Source organism: Brachyistius frenatus, unplaced genomic scaffold, assembly GCF_029030835.1.
Source record: "Brachyistius frenatus isolate BFR_SWC_R1_liver_20210118 unplaced genomic scaffold, ASM2903083v1 Contig_16, whole genome shotgun sequence".
NCBI classification, from domain to species: domain Eukaryota; kingdom Metazoa; phylum Chordata; class Actinopteri; family Embiotocidae; genus Brachyistius; species Brachyistius frenatus.
Window position 1 is genome coordinate 3,747,287 of NW_027210615.1, and position 27,707 is coordinate 3,774,993.

A 27,707-nucleotide genomic window follows, 5' to 3' on the forward strand; every position below is an offset into this window, starting at 1 on the left:
AACCTCGTAGATACTGACCCCTCCTGATGGACGAGAAGACTGCAGCACCGCCTGTGATGAGCGATGACATGTCAGCTGAAGTATTTCCACCGTTTTAACTTGCTGCAATTCCCGGACACTGTTGCAACATGTTGCTGAGGCGTGAAACCACATTTTTCAGATACTGAACAGAATCTTTCTCCACCAGTCTGCATCAGAGCACCTTCGAAACTCACAAATCACAAAAACACCAACGCAGAGTTACGGACCATTTAATGATCTTCAGAAGTAAGTTAAACAACCATTTATTTTACAGTTTAAAATGTCCTCATGGAGGAACAGCAAAATACACTCAAAATGAAGATTGATCAAAAGACAGTTTTCATATTAATCACTGTTTTAAGATTTTTTTTTTTTTTTTTTTTCTTATTTGTTTATCAAAAATTATAAGTGCCTTCAACATAACCATGAGAGTATTCAGCTTGCAGTCATAGAAATATTTACACCACAAAACTGACAAGCATGGTTTTACTTTCAGCATCGGTTTCATTTCCTGTCTCTTTCAGACTGCTTTGTTTTGTTGCACAAAACAAAAATAAAGACCCTGAAGAAAGACAATTATAAAGGGGAAAAATACACAAGAGCACAGGTTAAGGACATCAGTATTTACAGCTTGGCTCAAGAACACAGTTGAGGGGAGGGATGGAGACAGATGATCAACACATCCATTAGCGGCATGATGTCAAGTTTAAGTCACATTCTTTGCCTTTATGATCCTACTTTACCCTTTAAGATTTGAAAATTAAGCACACCGTAGCACATCTGTCATGTAGTCGCAGCTTAAAAGACCTCAGGATGCAGTACTTAGTAAGTAAGAAGGACTTTCAGACAGACAGCAGGGGGCGGTACAGGACCACATAGGGGAGGATGAACAACAGGCGTATTAACAGAAACACAACCCCTACAGTACAATGGTTCCTTCAAAATGAAGATACAGTTTCTTAATGTAAAAGCACTGTAGTGACAGAAATGGGTTGATGAACATTATCCAAAAAAAAGGAATCAAGTGTGCCCTCTGAATGGCAAAATACAAAGTCACATATGAAAATAAGTTCTGGTCAAATGTATATTTAGATACATTGCGCATATTCAGCATTTGCAAAAGACATTTTGGCACAGAATCTTTTTTTTGTTGGTTTTTTTGTTTTTTTTTTTGCGAATATTCAGTCATGGATCCTGAACGGATCCTTCCCACCATTCCCCTGCCCAAAGAAAGAGTGAAAGAAAGAAAGTGAAAGAGTGAAAGAAAGAGTGAAAGAAAGAAAGAAAGAAAGAAAGAAAGAAAGAAAGAAAGAAAGAAAGAAAGAAAGAAAGAAAGAAAGAAAGAAAGAAAGAAAGAAAGAAAGAAAGAAAGAAAGAAAGAAAGAAAGAAAGAAATGAGATTTGATGATCTGTCTTGTAAAATAATTCACTTGGTCTCTCCACATTGCTTCAGTCTTTAAATATTTATAATATGTACAGTTTCACAATTGTCCACAATACCCTTAGGCTTAAAGAAGATGCAAACAAAAATAGACAAATTAAATATTCTTTATATAGTCCCCTGTTGAGGCATTGAGTGTAAACTGCACAACTCTGAACGTCCCCTCTCGAGTTCCTGGGGCAGGGAACACTTCGGGATGGAGAGTTGAGTCCGTAAATGAAGTAGAAATTTGCTGATGGCGAAGGAGCAAAAAGCGGTATGATTGATCAGGCTGAAATGATTCTTGATCATTTTCCAGGCAATGATTTTCTTTTATCTTGCACAAGCATGACTGATCACGAGAATAATTCCATAACATGTAGCATTTTATACTCAAATCTGTACAGAGTTCACAATTTTTCTTTAACATAGTGCAATGACTTCTCACATCGTCTTAAAAAAAAAAAAAAAAAAAAAATCACAATCACTTTTATGAAGGTAAAAAATATCCCATAAGAAGGTCTCCGTCCATAGCTTTATGAATGCTATGAATTAGAAAAGGCTATGCACAACACCTCCGAAGATGGCAAAAATGAAATGAGCAATCAGAAATGATCATCAAAAATCCCCGTTCGACCCTTCATATCCTCTTCGTAAAGGTATAGTTTTTGGAATCAACATCACTGGGTGACTTAAGGACTTGGTGAAGTGAAGGAAAAAAAAAAAAGGTGAGTTCATGCCAAATTAGATTTCTTAAAAAAGTCAAACTCAGAAAAATATGAGGCAATTCCAGTTTACAAAACTGGATGAGTTCAAAAGGGCTGGTGTTGGCTTTGTCCGGGGAAAAAAAAAAAAAAGGAAAAAAAACACATGGAGTTAATCAAACCGAGGCAATAACAATCATGAGGTGAGGGGAAATGCTGGAGATGCTGTTGAGAAGGTCCGGGGCCAGGCGCGAAAGGTGGCTCTCCGAGAATTCACACGGTGGGAAAATCTGCACCACATAAGCTGGCTGTATTTTCAAAGATACAAATAATATGATGAGAGAGGGAACAACATCATGACACGCTTTTTCATTACGACACACAGGTAAACTCAAAGAAAAGCAAAATAGAAAAAGTTGAAATGACCACAAACCTGATTAGAGCCAGGGTTGGGCACATTGATGATGCCAGCTGCCTGTTTGGCTTGCAGGTAGGTGATGAAGCCACTTTTCAAGGCTTGGGTTTGACCAAGGACGTCTTCTTGGTCCCGGCCACAGGGTAGAGCCAGTAGCAAACAGTAGTCATTTTCCACCTGCCGTGAATATATATATATTTTTTTATCATAAACAGAAATGTAAACACAACCCTAGAACAAAGACAACTCCAATGTCATCTGCAGTGTCTATCCATTTATTTTTAGTCAACTCTCCAATATTGTCACCTGAATTTTAGAACCGGCCGTAAAATAAAACCACTCACAGTCATCCTGCGTGCCACGCTGTCCAACTGGGAACCCTCGAGCCTCATCCTCTGGACAATACGGAGAAGAGAACCCCCCTCTGGGGGCGGCAGCGAGCGCTGGGCCAGAATGTTGTTGCCAGACACAAAGTGCAGCTGGACAGCAGCCTGATCGTTTTTCAGAGCCAGCAAGCCTTGCCATACAATAGGATATTTCTGCACAAAGAAAAAAAACAGTGAGCGTATTTTCCTCTTTGGTGTTGCCTGGATAATGTAACCCATGTATGGTGACACTGCCGGTCCATCAACATACCGTCAACAGCTGCACCATGTCAATGGAACGATGTCCTGTATGTTCCAGCTTCGCATCGGGCCGTGGCTGTAGTGAACTTGACGGGGGAACTGCTGGCGGTGGCGTAGATAGAAACGCTTGAGGGTCTTTCTGTAGATCTGGTTTGTGAGTAAGAGCCATAGGGGACATCAAGGGAGACTGGTACGAGGGTGAGACGGTATCCCTTGATATTCGGGAAATGTGTGAGAGGTCTGAAGAGGTAGCGTGCCGAAGATGGGAGGTCTCAGGCCTGGAGTCACTTCCTCCCCCATGTGACTGAGACATTTTACCCCTGTTACCCAGCTCGGGCTCTCGGGGAACCTAATTAAGAAAATACATACGAACATTAAAAAAAAAAAAAAAAAAAAAAAAAACATGCAAGAAAACACCAAATTTGAACAAATGTACATAATTAAAGCCTATCAAGTTACCTGTGAAGATGTAATGCCTTGATTAGTCAAGTTGTGCCCCTGAAACTGAGATGGGAATCCCCTCATGTCCCGGTAAACTGGGAAGGAGCCTGCACCTCCTGGATGCATCAGTTGAACCCCATGAGGGTGAGGAGACACCATGACAGGACTCGATGCATGGACTGCCCGGATTCTACTTTCATTGGCGGTTGGATGTATCAGTTTTGCTTCGAGTGGTTTAAGAGGTTCTTTTGCTGAAAGATCAATGCTCTTCGCCAATATTGGACTCTTCGAAGGCCCAGAGATGTTGCTTGAGGATGTCATTCCGGTCTCCGAGTTGCGCGACTGCCTCGCTTCGACGGCAGCTTTCTCTCCCATTTGCTGGTGCATGAGGATGCGCTGGTGCATGTCTCTGTACTGGTCCATGCGAATGCTTGGGTGGAGCCCTCTGTGATCGCTGTGAATTATCCTTACATCTGACTGGAGCTGGGGAACCGAAGGTCTACTAAGGGCTTGGTTAAAGTGTCTGGGCTCTTCTTCACTCACACTATTGCCACCGCCACCTGACACTGATCCTTGCGGACTCGAATGGGAGTGCAGTACCATGTCTCGAATGACGTTAGGCTGTGGTGTGTTTGAGCGCTGTGGAGGCCCGGGGTGAGTAGAAGATAGGGAGTCCCCTCGCCTTCCGTAGTTTATCCCAGACATTGGTGGGGTGTTCATCCTAGCTTCGTGAGCCATTGACTGAGTGACACTGTGAGGTTGAATTATAACAGAGGACTGCTCTGAGTGCGAATGGTGCTTACTAGAATGATAACTAGACATTGGCGGCAGGCCATGACCCAGAACAACAGAAGTTCCAATAGAAGAACCACTCGGAGGACAGGCTTTGACAAAGTGTGAAGGGGAGTGAACAGCTGTTCGTGGGGACTGAGGTTCTTGCTTGAGGTGTAGAGCTGACCGATCATTTGTGATGCCAGGACTCGGGCTCATGCGGGTTCCAGATAGTGCCGGATGGTGTGGACTCATGACGGGGCTGAGGTTAGTATGCTGAACAGCTTTGCCAATGTCCATCTTTTTTGGTAGAGGTTCTGTCCCTAGTCCTCTCTTTGCATGCTGCTGTTGTATCACAGCTTGGTTGTACATCAGCACTTGAGGAGAACTAACTGGCTGTTGAAACATCTTTACCACGCCACCCTGGTGTGCTGTGTGATATGGAGATTCAGATTTATCACATCCAAGACTCTCCTGCTTGGTACTGGAAATGACAGGTTGAGAATTATAGGACTGACCGGTCAAAAGGACCCCTGTGTGTCCATAAGCTGCGGGACTTGGGGCCACTTTGGGGGACGGTGACTGGGACGATGTGATAAGTGGGTCTTGCTTTATCTGAGATTTGGACACAGATTGCTGAAACTCTATGTCACCAGCACTGGCTTGAGGAATCTGACTAATTTTGGCCCTCATCCTATGAGGTCCTTCGGTTTTTTGACCCGAATAACTCAGAACAACAACACCCTCGGATGTATTGACCCTTAGGCCAGGAGTGGAACCTGTATTGTAGGGAGTGGTCTCAACAACAGAGCGCCCTCTAGTCCCTTCCTCTACTATATCCAAGCCATGGCAGCGATTATTCTCATTTGAGTTTGATCTAAATTTTTGCTTGGGAATGGAAAGGCCAATGCTTCGGTTGCTTAGGGAAATTCGTGGAGTTTCTTCTGTATCGTAAGGCATTGGAATTCGACTTATTACTGAGGTAGCAGGAGAAATAACTGTATGCTGGGGCTTCTCTCCACAGTTCTGTTGGGACTCTGTCAGCGGCGATGGTTTGTGGTGTACAGGCTGGGGCGGTAACGGTGGCCTGTCTGCAGGACGTAACGGTCTCGAACCTATTGTATCAGAGGGATTTTCATTCTCTGACATCCGCGAAGGATCTGACAGAACAGATGTGACCATAGTGGTAGGTATAGAATTGCTGTTTGATGCAGACACATATTTGGGTTCCATTAAGATTTTTCTTAAGGTACTGGAACTAGGGTCAATATCGGAGGCCTTGGTGTCGGGGGGCATGGGGGGATTTGTTGAAGGGGTTCCAAGTGCAGTTGATGCTGGTACAGAGGGAGTTACCACTGTCACGTGGCAAGAAGGAGCAACATAGATTCTGCTTTCTTCAGATCTCTGAGGCCAGTTAGGTGAAAGGGGAATTTTGGCAGGCCGCAGTAGGGGTACATTGAACTGGGATACAGGTTGTGGGCGAGCAAGAGCAGGGGAAAAAGTAGGAGTACATGGCTCAGTTGCCTGGGTATGCTTTTTACAACTGGAGATGTTGCTTGTGCCTGAATGAAAGGCAGACTCCTTGGGTACAGGCTGTTCAACCTCGGGCTGTTCCGCCTCTTTCGGCGTGTCTACAGTGATAGCACTTGTAACATCTCGCCGACAAGTTGCAACAGCAGTGACCACAGAGGCTGCTGCGGTTGCCGTAACAGTAACTGCTTTTGAGTTAAGGGTTTCTGGGTCTTCTGGAATTGACTCGGGTAATTTGACTGGGGAGGGCTCTGACTGTGAAACCTCTTCAGAAGTATCCCCTTTCTTGTTGGCAGCACCTTTACGATTTCTTGACTTCTTTGGGGTTTTGGCTCTAACTTTGCCTGTTTTCTTGGGTGTTTCAAGTAAAATGGGATCTTCAGCTGCCTTAGACTCAGCTGCCATTGGCCCCTTTGGGCTTGGTGTTAGAGAACTATCATCTAAATCTCCTGCAAGAATATTGTTGATCACCATGTGTGTTTCTGGTTCCATGATCTCATTGGAGGAAGTGGATGTTACGGAGTCAGGGGTAGGAATAAGAGCAGTATAAGTAGGAGCAGATGTGAACCCATCTGCATCACCACATGTTTCTTCAGCTGTAATGGAATCAATAGCAGCTGCAAGTTCCGTTTCGCTGGCAGGATTAGCTCGCTTCTCCTCCTCAACTTCACCTTCTGGTTCTACCACAACAGGAGGCAAAATAGCAGGTTGCTCTGATGGTGGTTCCTTATACGCTCGAGGAGCTTGGTCAACAGTTAGTTTGGCAATATTTTCAACTGCCTGCTCCAGCTCCATCTGCCGTGCTAATAGTGCAGCAGCTGGATCAGCAGGAAGTTCCGGTTCTGACAGCGTGTCTTCTATTTCCTGTGCAATAAGGTCTTTGGATTCTTTTGGAAAGCCAGTCAGATTTGTTCCCCCATTTTCTTGCACTACTTTCATAGTTTTGGAAATAGTAGCAGCTTCAAAGGTCTTCGGCTCATCTTCCTCTGGTCGCAGTAAACCTTTTACGTCATCAACACTTACACGGATTTCAAGATTTTTTAAACTGTGTGATTTGTCTTCAGTGGTCTGCTTGATATTTCGTTTCAACCGTGGTATTTTTATTTTGACACTCTTTTCAGGCTGTTGCCTTCTCTCAGAGGCGTTGGTCTCCATCTTTTCAATATCACCATCAGTAGATTTCTTTCCACCAGAATCTTCTGCATCCTTTTCTTTTCTGTGCACCGGTAAGCTTGCAGTTTCCACTCTCTCTGATAATTTGCCAAACTGTTCAGAATCAACTTTAGGCTTAAGCTCTGGCTCATCATTACTTTCCATATCAGCTTGTTCAACTAGCACAGTCATGCTCCCAGACAGCTTGTCTATCCTACTTCCTTTCTTGGTAACTGGAGTAGATGACGTAATTGGTGTTTGTTGCAGTTTCTGAGTGCGGGGTGAACGCCATCCCTCAGAGGCTTTCACAACTTCCACAGTACTTGAGACCTCTGCATCTTCTTCAATGATTTTCTTCTGATCCCCTTTCACTGGTGATACATCTTCACCCCGTTTGATGCCTCTCTTGGGTGGACGTCCTCGCCTAGCATTGGTAGAAATTTGAACATCTTGCTGTGCTGGTTCTTTATCAGCACCACGTTTGCGCATGCAGCGTGATGACTCAACTATCTCTTTGCCGGCTTGGTCGTCTTCGTGTAGTGTGGCATAGACTGACCTTACGTTCCTGCGACGTGTTCTCCCGTGGATCAAACTTGATTCAAGATTTTGTTCAGAATCTGATGCATGTACTGGTGACTTGGATGTGGTTTTAGACTCCAACGCCATTTTTGGTGCTTCTGCTCGAGGGGATGAAGCCCTTTTGAGTTTCTCTCTGTCAATCCGTTCACTCTTTCGTGTTGCAGGTTTTTCAGTGGCAACAGTTTGTGAAGGCTGTGTGGTACATAATACTGACATAGGTTTTGCCCTTTTACTTTTGGGCTGTCTGCGGTTTGGTAATGGTTTTACTTCAGCCTCTAGTTCTGGCATGCATGCCTCACTATCTGTCACAGTTTTCCGAGATTCCTCAAAGTGTTTTGTTTCTTGATGTTCGAGTTCAGATTCTGTTTTAATTATTTCAGATTTTTCTTCTATCTTGGAACAATCAGCGCCAGCAAATTCTGCATTATCTCGTTCAAAACCCCTTAGGGAACAACCAGGAGTGGGAGGCTTATCTTCAGGATTATGTTCCACTGCCAAAGTATCCCCACCCTTTATTTTGAGTTCAACTAACTCTGCTTTTGTTTCAATTTCATTTTCAGGTTCCGAAAGGGCAGGTGGAGAGGTTATAGTTATAGGAGCAACTGGTTTGTAGTCTTCCATAGGAAGAGAATGAGATGGGAAAAGCTCCAGAACTGGCTCCACTTTTTCTTCTTTAATAAATGACACAGGTTGATCCGAGGATGGAGTCGAAATATCTTTCTTTTCTGGTAGAGACATTTCTTTAGGGGAAGGAGCAAATGGTGAAACCATCAAGGTTAATGGGGGGCTGGCTGATTTGTCATCAGCCCTCAGTACTGGCTCAGACTCCTTGTCAGACATCATGTTATCACAATTCTGAACTTCATCTCTTTTAATCTCCACCAGTATTGAATCATTCTCAGTGTCGGGTGGGGGATGGTCCTTGTCTTTTTGTTGTTGAAGCTCCAGAAATCGACTATGGAAAAGCACTATGGGCTCTTGTGGGATGTCACCTCCTCCAGATTCAGGCTGTGTCTCAGTAGCACCTGGTTTGGTAAAAGGCCTACCACTTCCAGTTTCTAGATCTTGATCTTTTCGTTCAAGATGCTGCAAACGCCGGGAATCCTGTTCAAAGATTGAGCTGTGCAAGAAGCGAGAGGCAAACAATTCCTGACGCTCCTGGTCCTGTGGCTTAAGTTCCTCCTTTTTATCGTGCAGCTTTTCATCAGAGTCAGTACGAATCTTTTTCTTTTTCATATACCAAGAAGGAATAGGTCGAGGTGCTAGCTCTACCTTATCCTTATCCGAGCAGCTGTGGGAGGTTGGGAAGCGCGAGGGAAGAAAGGACCAATTATCTTCCCTTGAGGAATACAACGTCTTGGCTCTTTCAAGGAGTGCTTTTGTATCAGGAGTTATAGTTTTATCCAGAGCAAATGAGTAAAACTTATTCTTTTCCAAGGAGCCTGAAAGTTTCAGGTCTGTCATCCTCTCGCCACGGTCCCTAAGGATATAAGACAAGGAACTACTGGACTTGGGAGAGATATGTTTGTCTTCTCCATCATCATCTGAATCTGACTGAACCTCTCCAGGTTCCAAATCCTGAGCAAGGCGATTGCGAAGGCTTTCACGTTTTGAAATATCACTTGGGAATGTCATTTCCATTCTGAGTGAATCAGACTTTATCCTTCTTTCCCAATCTTGCATTAACTCCTCATCACATCCGAGCAAGGATGTCTTAAGCTTTGGGAGCTCAGCGTCAGAGGGCTGAAAGGGTCTGGCTGTCAGGCCTAAACTGTTTTTCAATGACTCTGTGTTTGAAAATCTTTCGTCCATTGTTGGAGAGGATTTTCTAACTTTGTTTGTTACCGACACCGAAATCTGGGCAGTTTCATCCTCCTCATTTTCAGAAAACTGACCAGCTGTTATTGACGATGGTATACTGTATACGTCTTCATTCAACTTTTGGGAACTTGCAAAGTTGCGCTCTCTTTTTACTTTGAGTATTTCAAAGTCAAAATTCTCTAATTTCTTTCGTTTACAGGAGGTAAATTCATCATTGGCAATATCCTGAATTGATTTTCCAACATCATGCATCGTAAACTCCTTTTCAAAATCATGCGTCTCATTACTTGGTGGGTTCTCAAACTTGACTACCTTATCGGGATCACCAAGTTTGGATCGAAGCCATCGACTCTGTTCAATTTGTTTAGTGCAATGCTCAATGTGCACAAAGTGTTCATCTACATCATCAGAGTCTTGGCACCTCCCTCTCCCTTGTTCATTTTCAGACAAAACCTGTTTCTGTTGTTCTTTTAATTCATCCAAATCAAAGCTGCCATCATCGGACATCTTTGTGAAACCGGAGCCGGTTTCACTTTTTGAGCCCTCCAAGTCCATTTTAGGGTAGGGAGAGTCTAATTGATCGGTAGAATCTTCAGGCAGCTCTCCTAGCTGTGACTGCCTCTCCAGAGGAAGGCCTAGAGAGTTGCTTTCACAGTCTCGTCCATCTTTTGGACTGTTAACTGAAACCATCCGGACACATTTATCCCTGTGGTGCTCCTTTTTTTGCATCCCTCTTGTCAAAAGGTTCTTATCCAAATCCGTCTCCTTTGCATTGTTCCACAATTTATAGAGTCCAGGTCTACCAAGATCCTCTTCACTAGCTCTCTTTTGTCGATCAGTTTTCCCAGAGTCTTCAAAACGCCTTTTCCTTGCAGCTAAACGGTCAATATCAACAGAAATGCCACTGTCAAATCCCATTTCAGATTTCCCATGTTTTTTGGATTTGATTTTAGCATCCTTGTCAGTAGCCTCCACTAAACTGTGCATATTTTTGTCTCTGGGCACCTTCACATGCTTAGAGATGTCACCTTTTGATGATTCTGTGCGGAATGGAGGACTCCTCTGGTCAGTTGTAGGTGATGCCAATCTAGGACTGTCACTCCCACCTCTCAGTATTTGTTTTTCTTGAACAGCATGACCAAACAATTTTCCCTCCTTTTCTTTAACACGTGTTAACTGCACCACACATGGGAGAAGGTCTAACCTTACTTTGCTCGAGCTTTCCTTTGGAAATTTGCTGGTCTTATTTCGAAGAACAGACTCAGGGCTAACATCTCTTTCAAGTTCAGGTTCCGTATCACATGTCTGGATAACAGGTGAAGTGACTTTCAGCTTCTTGAGCCTCTGTTTCTCACTTTTATCCTTGTCCCCTCGATCTTTTCGTCCAGTTCTCTTTTCCTTTTCAACCAAATTCCCTCTGTCAATTTCAAAAACTCGATCCTTCTCAAGTTTTTCAGGTTTGTTATACCTTTCAGATCGTGTCTTTTCAAGTTTTTCAAACCTGGGTGGAGAGATTGAACTGCAGCTACCACTTCTTTCAGAGGATCGACAACAAATACGTCGGTCCGAATCACTTGGTATCCTCTCAGAGAGTGAAGGAGATGCAGTAGGGCTAGCAGGACGACGAGTGGCAATGTGAGATGGGCTTTGGCTACGCTCAATGGTCCTCCTCCCATGATCACGTCCTCGATCTGTTTCAAAGCGCTCCCTCTCTCTTTCACGTTCCCTTTGCAAATAGCTGTATTTGCGAATGTCCTGTTCATAAGGGTCAGCTCTGTATTCTCGATATTCCCGAGGGTCTTCAAAGTATTGTGGATCATAGTAATCTCCCTGATATGGGTCCCATTCAGTGTAGAATTCCCGACTTCTAGCAGGGTATTTACGACGTGGATCTTCAGTAAATGTTCCTGGTGTTCGAACGTTTTCATAATATTGTCTGTCTGTTGGAAACTCGTATTGGGTTCTTCGATCATCCCTGCCAAGAAATAAACAACAAATATTTTAGTTTAAATATTAGACAGTACTACAGTAAAAACATTATTCTTTAAGCAAACACAACAAACCTTCTTTCAGACAGAATGTCATAAAAGTCTCGAATATCCTGCCCAGATGCCTGCATTGACCGATAGAAAGCCATCTGACTTTCTTGATTTGCAAAATCCACCTAAAGAAGAAAAAAAAAAAAAAAAAAAAATTGGTGTTGCAGTCTATCAAAGATTAAGAACACAGATTATATTAAATCACATAGTTTAGAGCAGGGGTGTCAAACTCATTTTAGTTAAGGGGCCACATACTGCCCACTTTGATCTCAAGTGGGCCAGATCATAGCATAATAACGCATACATAACGACAATATTTCTCTATGATTAAATCATTGGTGAAGGTTTTTGGATGATAAACCTTATTTTAAGGTCTTTCTACAATAAACTAGAAACATAAAGAGCAAAAACTCAGACATCAGCCCACTGTTTATCTGCCTGGACTCTCCTCTGCAGATTCCCTAGCAGCGAGCGCTGCTGCCTGTGGCAACGAGCGCTTCTGCTTCCGGAGCAGACGTCGCATTTACGCTATTTTTGAAGCAATTACTGGATCGATTAAAGAAAAATTACAAAACGTTTGTACTCATAAACCTCCATATTCTCATAGAAATGCATTTTATGTCTTTCTGTAATTTTCACACTTAGCAAAGTCATCCGGCGAGTTGGCGGGATACGTTTGACAGCCCTGGTTTAGAGCAATACTTCACTTACCTTGATTTTACTGCCCCCTATCTTCCATCCTTTTGTGTCCTTGACAGCGGCTTGTGCATATTCAATGTTGTTATACAGAATTAGGGCCATTCCTTTCATTCTGTCAAAAACAACCTGCAGACACCAGAGCAAAGTAAAGTAGAGTCCCAAGTTTCCTGACTGCAAACAATGGGCAACTATAAAGAGGGAAATAAACAGGCCTACCTTGACAACATGTCCATAGCGGCAGAAATGACGAGTAAGAAACTGCTCAGTTGTGTTTGACGCTAATCCATCCAGCCAAACACACGTTGTTGGCATACTCTTTCCAAAGCCCAGCTGAAAAATCAAAAATTAAATGTCAGATAGCAATTATTTTATCTTTTCAACAGTTTGTACAAATAAATCTTAAAACTAACATTGAGTATGGCAAAGAAAAGAAATGGGTAGTGGTGTAAACGTGAGTTTTTCAATGAAATAAACAAAGCCTCACCTTTAGTCTGTTGTTACCAAGATACTCGCCGTCCATCTTCTTTATGGCCTTGCAGACACTGGCAATGTCGCAATATTGTAGAAAGGCATACTGTGGGGCTCCATTCACCTTCTTAATGTCAATATCCTTTGTGGGACAATGACAAAAAGAATATCCTGTCAGTAAGCGTGGTCATCTCAAAGTGTGCTGCATTGTACCCACTGCATACTGCCTGATTCTCAACCACTTCACATCATTAACTTACCACTATTTCTCCAAAGCGTTGAAAGATATTAAGCAGGTCATGGTAAGTGGTGGTCTTCTCCAGGTTTCCAATGAATAATGTCCTCGTGGCTTTTGGATGAAACTCATCAATCCTCTCATCCAAGGGTCGAAACTCATTCTCACTTTCCGTCTCTGAAAAGTGCCGAGTATGAGCTTGTGGATTTGCCAATATTAATATTTTCCCTGGAAAAAAATTTAATGATCATAACTTACCGGGGCCATTCCAGGCTGTGACGTCAATTTGCATGCCAAAAAAGAGCTTCCCCTTTGATGCTCCTAATGCTTTCTCTTGGTCCTCTTGTTGGCGGAAAAAGACAAGCCCGTAGCGCTCCTCAGAGGCTCCGTGGATTTGTACAGATGTAACCTTTCCATGTTTTTTAAATTCGTGGAACAAGCCATCCTTCAGGCTTGTATCTGTAGTAAAAAGATCAAATGTATAATCAAGTTAAAAAAAAAAAAATAAAAAAAAAAATGAACAGGGTTTTAAAAAACAGACTATTGGTAATGAATTTTTTTGTTTGTTTGTTTTTTTTTTTGTTGAAATTTTCCCATACTTCATGGATATTAAGATATGCAGTACACCACTATTTCTGTATATCAAAGCTCCTTGTTCGTACATACGAGTTAAGCACCATACAACTGACCTGTAGAGCGCACAGGAAGATTTTGGACCTTGATGCCAAAGCTTTTACGTGGTTCATCCTTGTCAAGGGAGGATAAAGGAAGTGCTGAGGGTGCAGGAACAGCAGCAGACTGCACTGAACGTGCTGGAGAGTCATCGCTTGAGCTACTGCTAGAATCACTGTAGCAAAAGAGGAACATGGACTTAGATGTCAGAGCAAGCAGCTTTATCTCTAACATGAAATATGTATGGTAAAAAGGTGGTAAAGAATCTAGCTATCAATATTTTTACCTTAATAAAATGATCAAATACAATATTTTAAAAAAAATTAAAAGGAGAGTTGTGCTCTGCCCTCATGAAATTATGTATATATTGTATCATAATGTTTTAGAAACATTTGACTCTGTCTAAACTACAGAAAGGAAGGACAGTTAAATTACATATGGTTTTAAAAGGGCAATATTTCACATGCATTTCAGATTGAATATATACAGAATGATTCATTTGCATAAAAGCTCCTGCAATGTGATGGGAATGGGTCTTTTAACTGTAATAAAAATGCAATGTCTCTCAATAGAGAAGGAGAAACAGACCGGTTTCCTCAACATTTCATACGGTGCATCTGGTTATTGGTACGAAAAGATGGATTTGCGCACGAGTGGCAAATTCATGGCTGCCTCCTGCACCTTTTTTTCTCAACTGATTCCCATGTCTGTCTCAGCTTTCTAAGCCCTCTGCTGTTTGTTTCCTTCTCACTTTCTCCTCCTGTGCTCAGACGCTCCCGGAAGTGCTGCTCATGGAGCCTGGCCTGTGGGAGTGGGCAGGCAGCCAGCACTGGCCAGAAATTTCCAGTTCCAACTGGATCTCACGGAGGGGGGGGAGCCATTACCCATACAGAGGTAGCAGGCAGTGAGAAAAATATAGCAGCCGTCTCCTGAAATTCCCCCCATAGCACTTCCTCATCAAACCACATGTGTCGCTACATGTCGTTCAGAGCTGCGGACTCTGCTGTGTCCAAAGGGGATGCAGTTAAACAAAAAATAAACTACTGGAGAGGGTAGTGAAGTAAATTCAGGTCGTGGAGCAAATTCTCATGGACAGACATGCTTAAAACGGCAGAGCTCTCTTCCATTTGATTATCCAAATATTGTGTTATCTTTTATAATTAAAAACATGAACGGCAATGAAGCAACATACAGCTGTGCACAAACATGACTAAATTAGCATATATAATACAAAACAGAGCAGATTCACTGGCATGACAAAACTGACAGCCTCTGTTTGGGGTGACAGCCATTTGGTTGTAAACCAGAGTTCAAAACAAACTCATAGTATGCCAGGAAAACATCTGAATTACATATAGTGCAAATATGATATTGGCTGTTACATGTATATGACTCTAGCGCAGGTTAAGGTCAGGGTGTGTGCGATCCTACCGGCTCTTATTAAAAGCGTTTTGAAAAAGACGTTGCTCATGGTAGGTTTGGCATCTACGGTGGTGCATAAGTCACACGACTGATCAGTGGATGCATGTCAGGAAACCACAAACAACCCTCAAACCAGACCGTAACGTAACATAAACTAAGCACGGTAAGAAGAGTTGAGCTATGTACTCTAGTAGTAGTGAAGTTCACCTTGACACAATCCAAAGTATGTACAGCAGCAATGAATCAATTCAGATCAAATCTTAAAACAAAACGTAATCATTCAAGCAGTTACACGCATCAAAAGGTTATTTTCCAGGCTGTGACTCCAACCAGCTATCAACCACCCAGGTAACAACCTCATCAAAGCAGATTCATGATTTTGAAAACATATGTCATACATCCAGTAATCTTCCCCGTCATAGAATCGAGATACGTCACTATATTGCAAACCAAGCAAGCAAACCTAATGTCTAAATTCAGCCACGTTTGTTGGCTCTTTAATTACACTTTAAAAGAATCAACACGCCACAAATATGAACAAGTTGTCTTGGTCAAACATCTGCATATTTGTTGGTTTTCCATATACCTCACCCCCTCCTCATTATTAAATGTCTTTTCCATTAACTGTTTTGATCAGACTTCAATAAATGAATGATACTGCTGAAGAAACAGACATAAAACCAAAGTATTAGCAGATATATCTTGAAATGGTTAACGTTAAAAACCACAGCTTCTGCACTGCCGGATGTTGAGCAACAAACTGTTCTTGATAGGAGTCCCCGCTAACCAAAGACGGAAATTAAATGCACGCATCTTGCACAAGTTTGAACTCATTGGCAAAACTGGTGTTGACTTAAAAAGTGTTGCATAATTCAACGGAGCCAGTATTGCGGATATAAATATACACCGTTTTCAAGACAGTATAAAACACAATGACAACACCATTTTGGGAAATCTCAGTTCATTTCACCGTGTGGAAGTCAATTTGGGATCCAGACGGCCGGAGGCTGGGATGCACGAAGGTAAACAACAGCCATGCACAAGGGTAGAAATCTGGACAGCGAGAGTAAGCTTCACTCACCTGCCACTCGTACTGCTGCTGGTACTGCTGACTGAGTCTGAACTGGAGGAGCGGCTGCGAGAGCCTGACCCACTGTGGGAGCGTGGAGGACGAGTAGCCTGACTCACCAGTCTCTGAGGAGAGGGATTTCGCGAATGTGTTGAGTGTGGGGACCGGCTACGACTGTGGCGGTACGACCGCTCCCCACGCCGACCCCTGTCCTCCCGGTAAAGGTCCCTATGAACCACACTGGCCAAAGTAAAGGGTTCCCTGGCACGAGACTCATAGCGAGGCTCTGGTGTCTCAAAGCGACAAGGGCTCCTGCTGTGGGAGCGGTAGAAGCCAACCCCGCTGGATGTAGATCCTCCGCTTCCTCCCGTTGTGGCCCCTGCTGATCCACTTGTTCCTGTGTTTCCAGCAACGGCGCTTACTATAGTTCCAACGACTCCCGACGACACCGTTGTACCGCTTCCACCGGAGGTACCAGACCCACTCACAGGTGTGCTCAGAGTCCTCTCTCTTGCATCCCGATAATAGTCTGTTTCATAGTGTCGCTGGCGGTCAAAACTGCTACCAGGACGCTCGTGATGTCCGTAGGCACCGTGATCATACGCCCGATCCCGACTTTCAGCAGTCCTAACAAACATGAAGAGAGAGCAAGTTATATTACAGTTACACTTCAGAGATTTAAGATAGCTGCTAGCATCAGTCAGTGGACAAACAAAATTATCAGGTGTCTCTGGTGGGTTTGTCATAATTAGACACATGGAGAGACGGGGCGAGTGTTTTGAAAAGGTTTCAGAAAGTTTTTGGCATCTAAAGGAGAATTTTTTTTTCAGGCCTACAGAATGAGCTAGATTGGGATTTAAATGATTGAGTTGTTAAGCCAACTGAGCATCAGGTCTTGTGTTTTCTCTGCCAAATTGTTTATGACTTGGAGATCCTTCTGCCACCGCATGAACAACATAAAACTGCACCAAAAATGCTTTTAGACAATTAAATTTCCTCCATTTCTGTGTGTTGGATTGTTTACACAAAGCGTTAAACTTACTATTTTTAAACCTGATTTTCTTTGAATGCAGATTTATTTTCATTGAACAGTTTTCCTTGAGATGCTTAGATCCTACAGTAAGATGAAACACACCATAATGAAAACACCATCAACATAGCACACCATGATTTTAAACAAAAGGCATGCGCCTGTGGTATAATAGAACAGAAATCGACAGTTTAATTCAAATCTTATCTGGAAGATATAACAGACTTGATTTTGTCTTTACAGACTGAAGTCATTCTGGTCTTGTAACAAGCAACTATAACAAAAGCCACTTACTGAGGCGTTTTATCATTCATCTGAGGCTTTGTTGAAGGTTTCTGGAGGTGACTTATGACAAGACTGTTGTTTATAATGTTACACAATTTGACACCAGTTGTTCTCCTGATATAAAAAAAAAAAAAAAAAAAAAAAACTCCTCAAAGCATCTTTCATGAAGATGCACATTAGAAACGGTGCTAATAAGAACATTCTGTTCAGGCCTAAGATCCTTTTTCTGAATAGAGCAATCAGGATTTAATTTGGCAATACAACTGCTGTGTCATTACAGCAGTCATATTACCAAACTCACCATAATGAGCGGGACAGGACAGCAATTACCACTGTTTGAATTCAGATCATATTATAATCAGCAAATTAGCCATGATGTTCCAACTCAGGGCAGAATATGGTTTAATATAACAACAGTTACAAAGCCTCGTTATATTGGTACTTCAATTCTTTTTCCACTTCAAAGAAGAGGATGAAAAAATAGTGAGATTTAAGAAAGAGTTGGATTTTACTGAAACACAGACCTCAACTGCTAATGCAAAATGAAGATATTATTACAATGTACTGCAAAAACATACAGTATCTTTATAGCTGTGTGACACTACATTACATTTAAGATTTTACGTATAATGTACAGATCCAATGTGTGTGTCAATATAGAAATGACAATATACACAATAAAAATAGAAAAACCTACTGCAGATCTCTTAAAAACACTGTTATGTAAATTATGCTGTTCTTATATAACTTGTGTCTAAAAATATATAGAAAAACTTACTAATATAAATATGCCCATCTATAGTCATAAAGAGCAAAGCTACCTTGATGCAATACCTAAAGCTAATACAGTGTTGGAAGCAGAAATGATGTTTGTTGTATGTGTGTACTGTATGTTGGACGAGTGATATTGCTGCTGCTGGAGCCTTATCAGAACCATCTGTACCTTCTACTCCCTTCCCTTAATATTTACTGCTAATGTGTACAACCCAGTATACTTTTTAATATTGTATAGTCTAATACTCTAACAATAAAGTGTTAAAAAACTGCACTTAAGGAACCAAATCTCATGTTCAGACCATAAGTTTCAACAGAATCATATGTTCCACCTCCTTTCACGGTGATAGTCATGATACCAAATATGACGAAAGAGGTCTGACATTCAGAAAAAAAGCTCCCTGTCTACCGCCTGGATATAATTTACTAATTTTCCTCGCTCATAATTGATTTAGGCATCAAAATCTTTGGCATCTTTAAATGATTTGAACCATCAGAGACCGCTCGATGTTTTAATATCCGTGTTCAGACTATCCCATTTTTTCTAGCCTGCTGACTTGCTTGCTGCTGAACAGTTTGTGCAAACATAGACTGACAAATCAAAGATGTTTGCAAAAAGGAGAAACTTCAGAAGAGAAGTTGGCATCAGCCTTTTGGTTAGTTTTTTTTTTTTTTTTTTTAAATCACAAATGAGCAAATGTTTTTGATTATTTCCTTGTATGGTTTTAGTTTCATAATTTTCCATCTTTCTTGTGCAGAGTCCAATGGAAATTTGCTGTTGGTTGAGATTTGTCAACCAGTTGATACGGAAACTGATTCTTGCAGGAAATATTTTAAGTTTGTTATCCAAATCTAGTGTGAGGGTGAATCAAATCAAACATCTAAGGAATTATTTGTATCTGTATAACATTTTTTAGCCTAAACTGTACAGAAATGAGCTGGCTGCATCTCAGTGAGCCTTAAAAAACAAATAAAATAGATTACACTCGGTGCTACAGACGGCTACTGCCATTTCTCTGAAGATTTATGACGTCTTCCTCTGCATCACTGGTGCCCCGTGATATCCTGAAAGGCGATTTGTTAAATGATCCATAAGATGAGTTTCTTAAAATGTCCAACCTGGCCTTTACACCAGACAAAAAAGTGTGTTAGGCGTATTCACACTCACATTTTCCTGCTATACTTGGGGGGACTTTAATAGACTGTAAACCCCCCCCCCCCCCCTCCCCCAAGTCTCAACCTCTGTACTAAAATAATAAACCGCTCCTAACGACCCCTTTCTCTGCTCTCTGTGATGTGGCCGGACTGGAAGTATTCATCAGTATAAAACATCTGACATAAATATGACCTCAAGAAACTAACAGTATTTTAGGTCAATAACGGAAGTCAAGCATCAAGTCTTTCTCCCAAAAGCTCTTGCCATGGGTCTGAACAAAAGACTGTATGTAATGTAAATACTGCTCTGGATATCCAGGATAAATTGGCTTAGGAGACAATAGTGCTATGTCTGTATTTCACTGCACTATACATAAAAGTAGAAAGGGTCATGGGCAACTTCTGTTTTAGCTTATTTGATGTAATCATCCGTGTGCTGGATTCATGAATAACATCTATGGCATAACGATGTCTGCTGTGAAATTGATGGATTACCTTGACCCCTAGATGCTCTCGAAAATGCTAATTTGGTGGCGCAGGCTCACTGCTCAACAGATACCCTTCAATTTCACTTTACACAAATCAGGTTTTACATTATTCATAGAGCTTAAAAATAATTCAGCTAGACTTTTCTTTTGGCAGAATTTCCACCCGTGTTTGATTATTCAACTTCTCCGGTGCGTGGTAAGCACATCGACTGTTTTGGGATTACGTGAACAGCATAATTATACGGATGCATTCCAGCAGCATGATAAAAATGCAGATTCAGTCACATAGCCAACACATGCATATTCATTTAAAACTATTATAAGTAGTTAATTGTTAAGAAACCTTTTGCAATGGAAATGGAGTTGTTGAACACATGGCCTATGGGTTTGGCAAATTTGTCAAAATCATCTGTAATTGTATGGCATTTTATATAATGATAAGTATGCTGGGATATAATAATCTCTTTTAAAAAAAAGTTTCAAATTTTGTTTTTGGTAAGCCAGTAAATGGATTTCAAATCAAGGTAATCCATCAAACTAATACAGTAAAAACGATCATATCTAATAACAAAGAAACATTTAGTAAGACTGAAATGCCACAAAAATTATATCAAATGTTATATTTCTCAGGAGATTATGCTTGAAAAATAAATTTTGAGTGTGCACCCTGTGACAGGTTTTACGGTATTCATGATCTATTCTTGTCACATAAAAATAAAGCAGAAAACTGCAAGGTGGGGAAAAAAAGATGCTTATGCTCTAACTACTGATTCTTTTTTTTTCTAATAATTTAGTCTATAAGATATTTTTGCCACCCTATTTTTTCCAGAGCTAAAAGATGGCTTTTTAAATTCTGTTATGTTCAGCAAAAATTCAAAGTTATTTTATTTTAAAATATATACAGCAGAGTGAAGTAAACGATCCAGCAAAGTTTGCAAAAAACGTCATTAATTGATAATGGGTCTTAATTAATTTTCTAAATTATTTACAAACTAACCATTTAAGCAATAAAACATCTTTATAAATAAAAATCCAAAACTGCAACCTTGACAAAGCTTGAAATAGCAGAGCCATTTAAGATATCAATTTAATATTTCACTCTATATTACTGTTTTTTTAAAGAAACATTGGGAAAAAAGTATTAATTTATCAATATTTTCCAAACTGGAATGTATTCTTTATATTTTTTTTTCTCAAATCATTGTATTTACTCTTATTTTAATTATTATTGCACATTTGCCTTTTAGCCCATCTTAGAGAATCCAACCATTGCGTTTCACTAAATGGACTGAAAATATCAGTCAATAACAAATCTTTGAATTTAGAGTGTTTGAAAAGATTCCACAGCTCAATCCTTTTGTATATTAGGGAGGTTGGTTTTTTTTTATAATAAAAAGGGACTTTTTTTTTTTTTTTTTTTTTTTTTTTACAGAGATGACTCATCATCAATAACGGCTGCGATATGGATTTAATATAAAAATTAAATTAAAAAAATTAAAAAAGGAGAGCAGCGGACAGGAGCTGAAGGAGGGGTCAGGTGAGAGGAAGAGAAAGGAAAACAATATAAGGTAAGGTACAAATTTCTGCATATAGACATTCAGGCAGTAATAATAGTCTATGCGCCAGCTACTTCGGTTAGTGGGGAAAATGGAGAGAGACAAGGGGTTCAAACTAGGGGGTTAGAGAGGACAGCTAAAATACACAGGGCAGGACATACCAACCTTTTGAGAGAGTGGTAACTTGACCTATAATTCCAAATACAATTTAGGGAGATAGAACTTTGTGAGCAAAAAAATGGGCAAAAATGTTGAGTGGAGGAGGGAAAAAAATGGAAACAAAATTGTTCACGTTAGAAAATGTAATCCTCGTCTTCAGGGCAGGGGGCCTCATGTGCCTAGATGAGCTGGAGTTTCCGTTTCAGTCAAAACAATGAAAACAAACTTGGCCTTGTACAGATCCAAGTTAGGATGTCTTGTATGCTGGAAAATGTCATATATATTCTCTCTATATTATAGTTCGTATATCCGTTAAAACATGTGGGGGGAAAAAAAAGTCCTTGTTGCACTTGAGTCCAGTAAAATAAATACTCGATATCCAGGTGCCCATCTTCAGGAAGTTGACCAGTGACTCCCCAACAGGATTGATTGAAGCGAAAAAATTAAGTCTTGCATCTTCGTTTCTTGGGTCCTGCACATCCCACTTTGGCAACATTGTGCACACCAATAAAGTAGTCAAATTCCTTATGCATAGGGAAGGAAATCTGACCAAGACGGAGTAGGAATAAAGATGTCACGGGATGATAATCCAGATTCTTGTTCATAGTGGTACCATAGTGATTCCAAGGTTGGAGGCCGCACGTAACAGTTCTGCACCTCATGGATGTTCATGTCTGATGTCTATCCGTGATGTCCTTCACAAGCAGAACATGCTGTCCAAGCCTGAGGCTCAGTCAATGAGGAAAAACAGTTCATTGGTGCAATTTAGTTTTCTGATTCTGTGAGTAATTGTATCCACGGTTTAGTTATAGTTCCACATTAAGGAAAGGTTGAGGTAATCCACAGACATGAGGTAGGTTATCTCCAAAAGCACGGATGGTGCAACTTTCCAGTCCCAATTTCCAGCACTCTTCTTTGATTTGTATGATCCAAATGTAGTCCTTGGATCTGGTCCTCAGCAAATCTGGAAGTCTCAGTCGTAGCAAAGTAAAAAAATAATAATAATAATCTCCACAAAAATAAGGCAGGAAAAAAAAAAAAGTCATTTGCTCACTTGTTTCTGTTGACTCTACTGGATTGGATCACCAGTAGAGGTCTCCCAGCACTCAATTTGTAATGCCCTGATTTTAGATATAATCCCAAATAAAATAACAAAAAATAAGAACAAAGAAAGCAACCCATACCTTTAGCATGATAGCATATCCTTTAGGTGTCTGGGAAGTTTTAATCCAACAGTGGGGAATAAATATCCTGCGTAGGTTATCCACATGACTCCAGCCCACGAGAGAAGTGAACACCTCCATGAAGTGTTCACGATAACTGAAAACCAAATTAGACTAATCCAAACAATGGTGTCTTATACATATAATGTGTGCTGGAGAAGTGGGTGACATAAATCCACCGATCAGGGCTCGTAACTCCAGATTAGGGGAATCCCAGGGATGGCCGCTGGACCACTCTCTCTTTTTCTCTCTTTCCCTTTCTCTCTCTTTCGCTCTCCAGCAATCTCCAATAATCCTGAGAAATTTTACGATATCCAATCTTTGCCCCGCATTTTCCGCAAATGATATATCCACCTCACCAAAGACAATCCCCAACAGCCATGTAAACTACTCGTACTCATTTAAGTAAAAGATACGCTGTGCTAACATTTACAGGATATCTCGATGTCTACCTGTGTGTATGAATCCAGAAGCGCTGGCCACACGCTGAGGACCTTAAAAGGAATTCCTACAAGATTTCATTCTTGAGCATGAACTCTTTTTCTCCTCTTTAACCCCCAAACAAGTAAATGAATAGATGGTGGAAAGATGCTTGGAGGTAAGGTGTTTACCAGAAACCACGGTTCCCCCTGCCTTCAGAGAAACTTTGTCCACTTACCCGTCTAGTCTGCGTTCATAGCGTCCATCTCTGCTGTGAAGCGACGTGGGGGGCCCATACACAGCCCCCCCTGCCGCCCTTGTGAACCCTGATACATCCCGGCCACGAGAGCCTAAGGACAGACTATCGTCCAGCCCCCTCGCTGCACTAGGAATTGTGCCTGGTTCATTGTAATCAGTGCGCAGGTCTCTGTCCCCCATCTTGTTGATAGCATTATGAGCCTTCTGAGCACTTTTAATGTCCACAAAATCCACAAAGGCTGCGACTCCACCTTCTGAACCCCGCTTGGGCAGGACCTTGACACTCTCCACTCGTCCATATCTGAGGTAAAAACAAAAGAGAAGCATGGTGATCACCAGGTTTGCAGCTGCAAATGTGCTGCATCCCAATTTTAAAACAGGGCGTTCAGTTTGAAGTCTTTATGATAATGATAATTCTTATTTTAATTAAATACTTCCCTCATGTCAACATATTTTATAAAACTGCATAGTGCAAATATCAACTGTGTCAATTTGTGTTTGTGTGTGTGTGTGTGTGTGTGTGTGTGGTAAGATGGTTTGGCTACTTGTACTTTCCGCTCTGTCGTACTTACTTACAAGGCAACAGTAACCCAGCAACTGGATTTGAAACCTCTGCACATCACATGTTAATAAATGCATATATTTTCAAACGCTTGCATGTTTTCTAGGAGGAAGGTGGTGATCTCACAAGAATACAGCTACTGGGACAACTGAGATCTGCGCAGCACAGAGAGATGTAACATTTCCTGACGGTGTGGATTAAAACAGAAATAAAAACACGTATAGATATTGCCCCTTCTGTTTCACTATTAGCAAAACACTTGGTGTAATTTGACATAATGAAATTCTCTTATTCTCCCCTATTTTGAAAAATAACTGCTTAAAGTATCATGGGGTTATAATAGATGTATATGAGGAAAGGTATCCCATTGTTACCCTTAATAAGCCTGTAAGTGACAAAATACCTCGTTAAGTGATGCTTCAATTGACTGATGGGAAGCCTATTACACAAAATTTACAAGCCCAGGATTACAAAGCCTGCCGTCATCTTTATGCACTGAGTCCCCATCACCCCGCCCCCACACCCCTCTAAAAAAAAAAAAAAAAAAAAAAGAAGAAAAAAAAAAAAGAAAGAAAGAAACGGGAGTGTGTTTTTGCTGTCCGACAGAGACAGTAGGGTGCCCATAAATTTATTGGCATGCCAGTTCCCAACATTGAGCAGCCCCCGACGCCATTTTAGAAAAGCTGTTCACACTGCTTACTCATTCTGCCGTCCCCCATCTTCAATGACTTCTATCACACATTGGGGCTGTCATGCACCTGCATACTCTCTGACTACCTCTGGGTTAACGCTGGTGCTGAGGGAGCACCGTGTTCCCTCTGCCATTGCAATATCAGGCTGCCAGTCACCATCCCCCCAAACATAACGTTACGCACATCAGAGCACGGGATTATGTAAATAAAACGGCATGTACAATATATAGCTTATTATTGTGCGTTCTGCAAAAAGCTGCATGAATCAGACACGAACCGTATTTGCAGTTCATCAGGCTACCGTAAATAATAATAATAATAATTTTTTTAAAAGACCAGGAGTGCAAAGCACCAAATGAATATCACCACTTTGTATATTTCATACTGCATAATGTGGGACAAACGTGCCTTTCGGTTGTAATTTTATTAAATAGAATTCGTGTTGGTAATTGAGCGGCTTTCGCCCGATATGGCGACGCCTACACAGTAGAAAACGCAACGTTGCTCGTATATGTAGAGGAGGATGTTTTTCAGCAGTCTGGTTTCCAGCACATATGAACAGAGGAGCGGGCTGCTATTTCCTTGACAGCCAAGAAGACGGAGGCGAGAGCGCGCAGACAACCGTGATAACTACACACACACACACACGCGCGCGCACACACACACACACACACACAAAATCATATTTACATTTTTTTTTTTTTTTCAGTCCGAGGAAGACAACAAAGACTCATGAACGGTGCGTGGATTTGGTCTGCTCCAACCTCCCAGAACAAAACGTACAACCGCAGCTCAATGAGAATATCGCAGGATCCATTCAAATGTGGATACGTTGTCTTGTTTTCTTTACACTAGATCATGCTGCAGACTCGCAAGTCTGCGGGAAGCAACGCGGTTTTAATGAGGCAACGACAACCATTTTTGTGTGTGCTCATACGCGCACAAAGTAAACCCGAGTAGCCCACCACAATGTTCCCGTGTTGGACATCTGTTAACGTGCAGCACCGCGTTCAATCACGGCCAGTTTGCAACATTGTTGCAGCGTGGACGGCGGCGTGATGTCGCGTCACCTTTGAGGTTTCACTGACTTTTGGTAGATTTAACACGCAACAACAACAAAAAATATTATTATTATTTTTTTTTTTTAAATCTGCTTTTTCAATCAGCCACCGTGCACCCTGACAGATGGGGACACAAGTACTTTGTGCAGCGGGTCTGACTGGAAGCAGTGACCTGGCAAACTCCCAGAGTCAAGTGAAACACCAGAACCTCCCTCAGACACCAGAAACACACTTTCATACGCCTGCCGGAGATGCAGACTGTAAAACGCACGGCTCGGGTACACCATCAGCAGCTTCGCCAGGTAGTCTGAAGTTTGTTTACACGGACTGTTCACTGTCAGCGTCTACACTACAGGAGAACAAAACAACAAAACAACCAAAAAATGTGCTTTTCTCCACGGTCACCCGGTGGAAAGGTAAAAGTCAGTTGGTTACCCGGTGGGAATCTAAGGCTACAAGCGCACAACATGAAAGCACAAAGTTCTCATCTCGCCGACAAGTTTAGTGTCAAAATGGCAAAACCATATGTCCGCGAGCTGCGTGGCTGGGAGCCGCTTTCCTTTCTATCGCAGCTCAGATGCAGCACGATGTTGTTGCTTATGGAGAGCTGACAGCACAGATGCACAAATGGGACTTTGCTACAGGGGAACCTCCTGCTTCATCCCGACTTCACTAAAATGTGACACAACACAGAGATGCTGGCTGGCCGTGCACTCGTCGCTACATTACAAAACACACACACACACACACACACACACACACGTCGCTCATTAGTGGTTCTACTCACCGCTTGAAGTGCTCAATGATTTTCTCCTCTCGTACATTTTCGGGTAAATTTCCCACCCATAAATGTCTGGTTTCCCGGACCATACTGTGAGCTCCTGCTCCCCGATCATACAGATGAGTTTTCTATGTCAGTTTCTCCCCGTGCAAAATACAAAAGCTTCGCAAAATAAACGCCGGACAAGAAAAAAAGGGTACTTGGCGCAAACCATTGACTGCTCGTTGTGACCCAATGTAAACCATTAGGTTGGCTCCTCGCACGCTGTTTGATACTCTTCACTGTTAAAGCGCGATCCTGCTTCACATGAACGCGCACCGCTCTGTTCCCGTGACTAGGCGCGTCCCTGACACCATGCGACCTTTGGGTGTCGAAAGAAAGCATGTAGCTTCCTAAAAAGATGCAGCAACTTCGCTTGTAATGAGAGGCACACCGCGCAGGCGTGGCTTTGTGTGTGAACTTCTTTTTTTCCTCCCCGATGAGATAGTCTTACGGCCCTGCGCATGCGCGAGAAAACCCCTGGCTGAATGGCGGTGCTTTGACATCTGAGAGGCTTTGACTCACAGGAGGATCCCATCACTGCCAGTTAAAGCACGGCAAGGTGAGGCACTTTGCATACAGTCAAAGTGAATGAGCCCAAGCTGGTATTTTTAGAATGGTTTATTATCATTATAAAAGACTACATTTTATTTTCATCAATGCACAGAACAATATCACCCAAAAATAATCGTGAGCCCCAGGCCTACATTTGAAACGCATTCAGGATTACTCCCTCTAGGTTTGATAGTTTGTTGACAATCATGTTGAGTAAAGGCTAAAGACTGTGGTGGGTTCCAACCTGAACACAATACATGGTTTGAAAAATGGGTATATGGACAAATTACTCAGGACCTATTTAATCCACTAATTGCTTCATTTGTCAGCAAAACTTCGTCTGCAATTTAGTCTTTTACACCAGTAAAAAAAAATATTAGATGCGTAAATTCATTCAACTTGCTTGGCCTTCTGCCACCGCGACCCGATAAGTACATAAATAGATAGATAGATAGATAGATAGATAGATAGATAGATAGATAGATAGATAGATAGATAGATAGATAGATAGATAGATAGATAGATATTATATATAGATGCTATATTAATCCCTCAGAGGGACATTTTTACGTTCCAGCAGCATGT

The 27,707-nt window shown here is 41.7% G+C and overlaps 1 protein-coding gene across 1 annotated transcript; it reads right to left on the minus strand.

Moving 5' to 3' along the window:
• Positions 1-235: 235 nt before the first annotated feature.
• spen (spen family transcriptional repressor) lies at positions 236-26,923 on the minus strand. Its single transcript, XM_069694046.1, has 15 exons — positions 26,535-26,923; positions 23,413-23,733; positions 16,097-16,711; positions 13,611-13,768; positions 13,180-13,380; positions 12,947-13,098; positions 12,703-12,828; positions 12,435-12,548; positions 12,231-12,344; positions 11,544-11,644; positions 3,646-11,455; positions 3,197-3,535; positions 2,905-3,099; positions 2,579-2,737; positions 236-2,453 (listed from the first exon to the last, which is right to left on the minus strand). The coding sequence occupies exons 1-15, from the start codon at positions 26,615-26,617 to the stop codon at positions 2,322-2,324; spliced, it is 10,620 nt and encodes a 3,539-aa protein (XP_069550147.1). The 5' UTR covers positions 26,618-26,923; the 3' UTR covers positions 236-2,321.
• Positions 26,924-27,707: the final 784 nt, after the last annotated feature.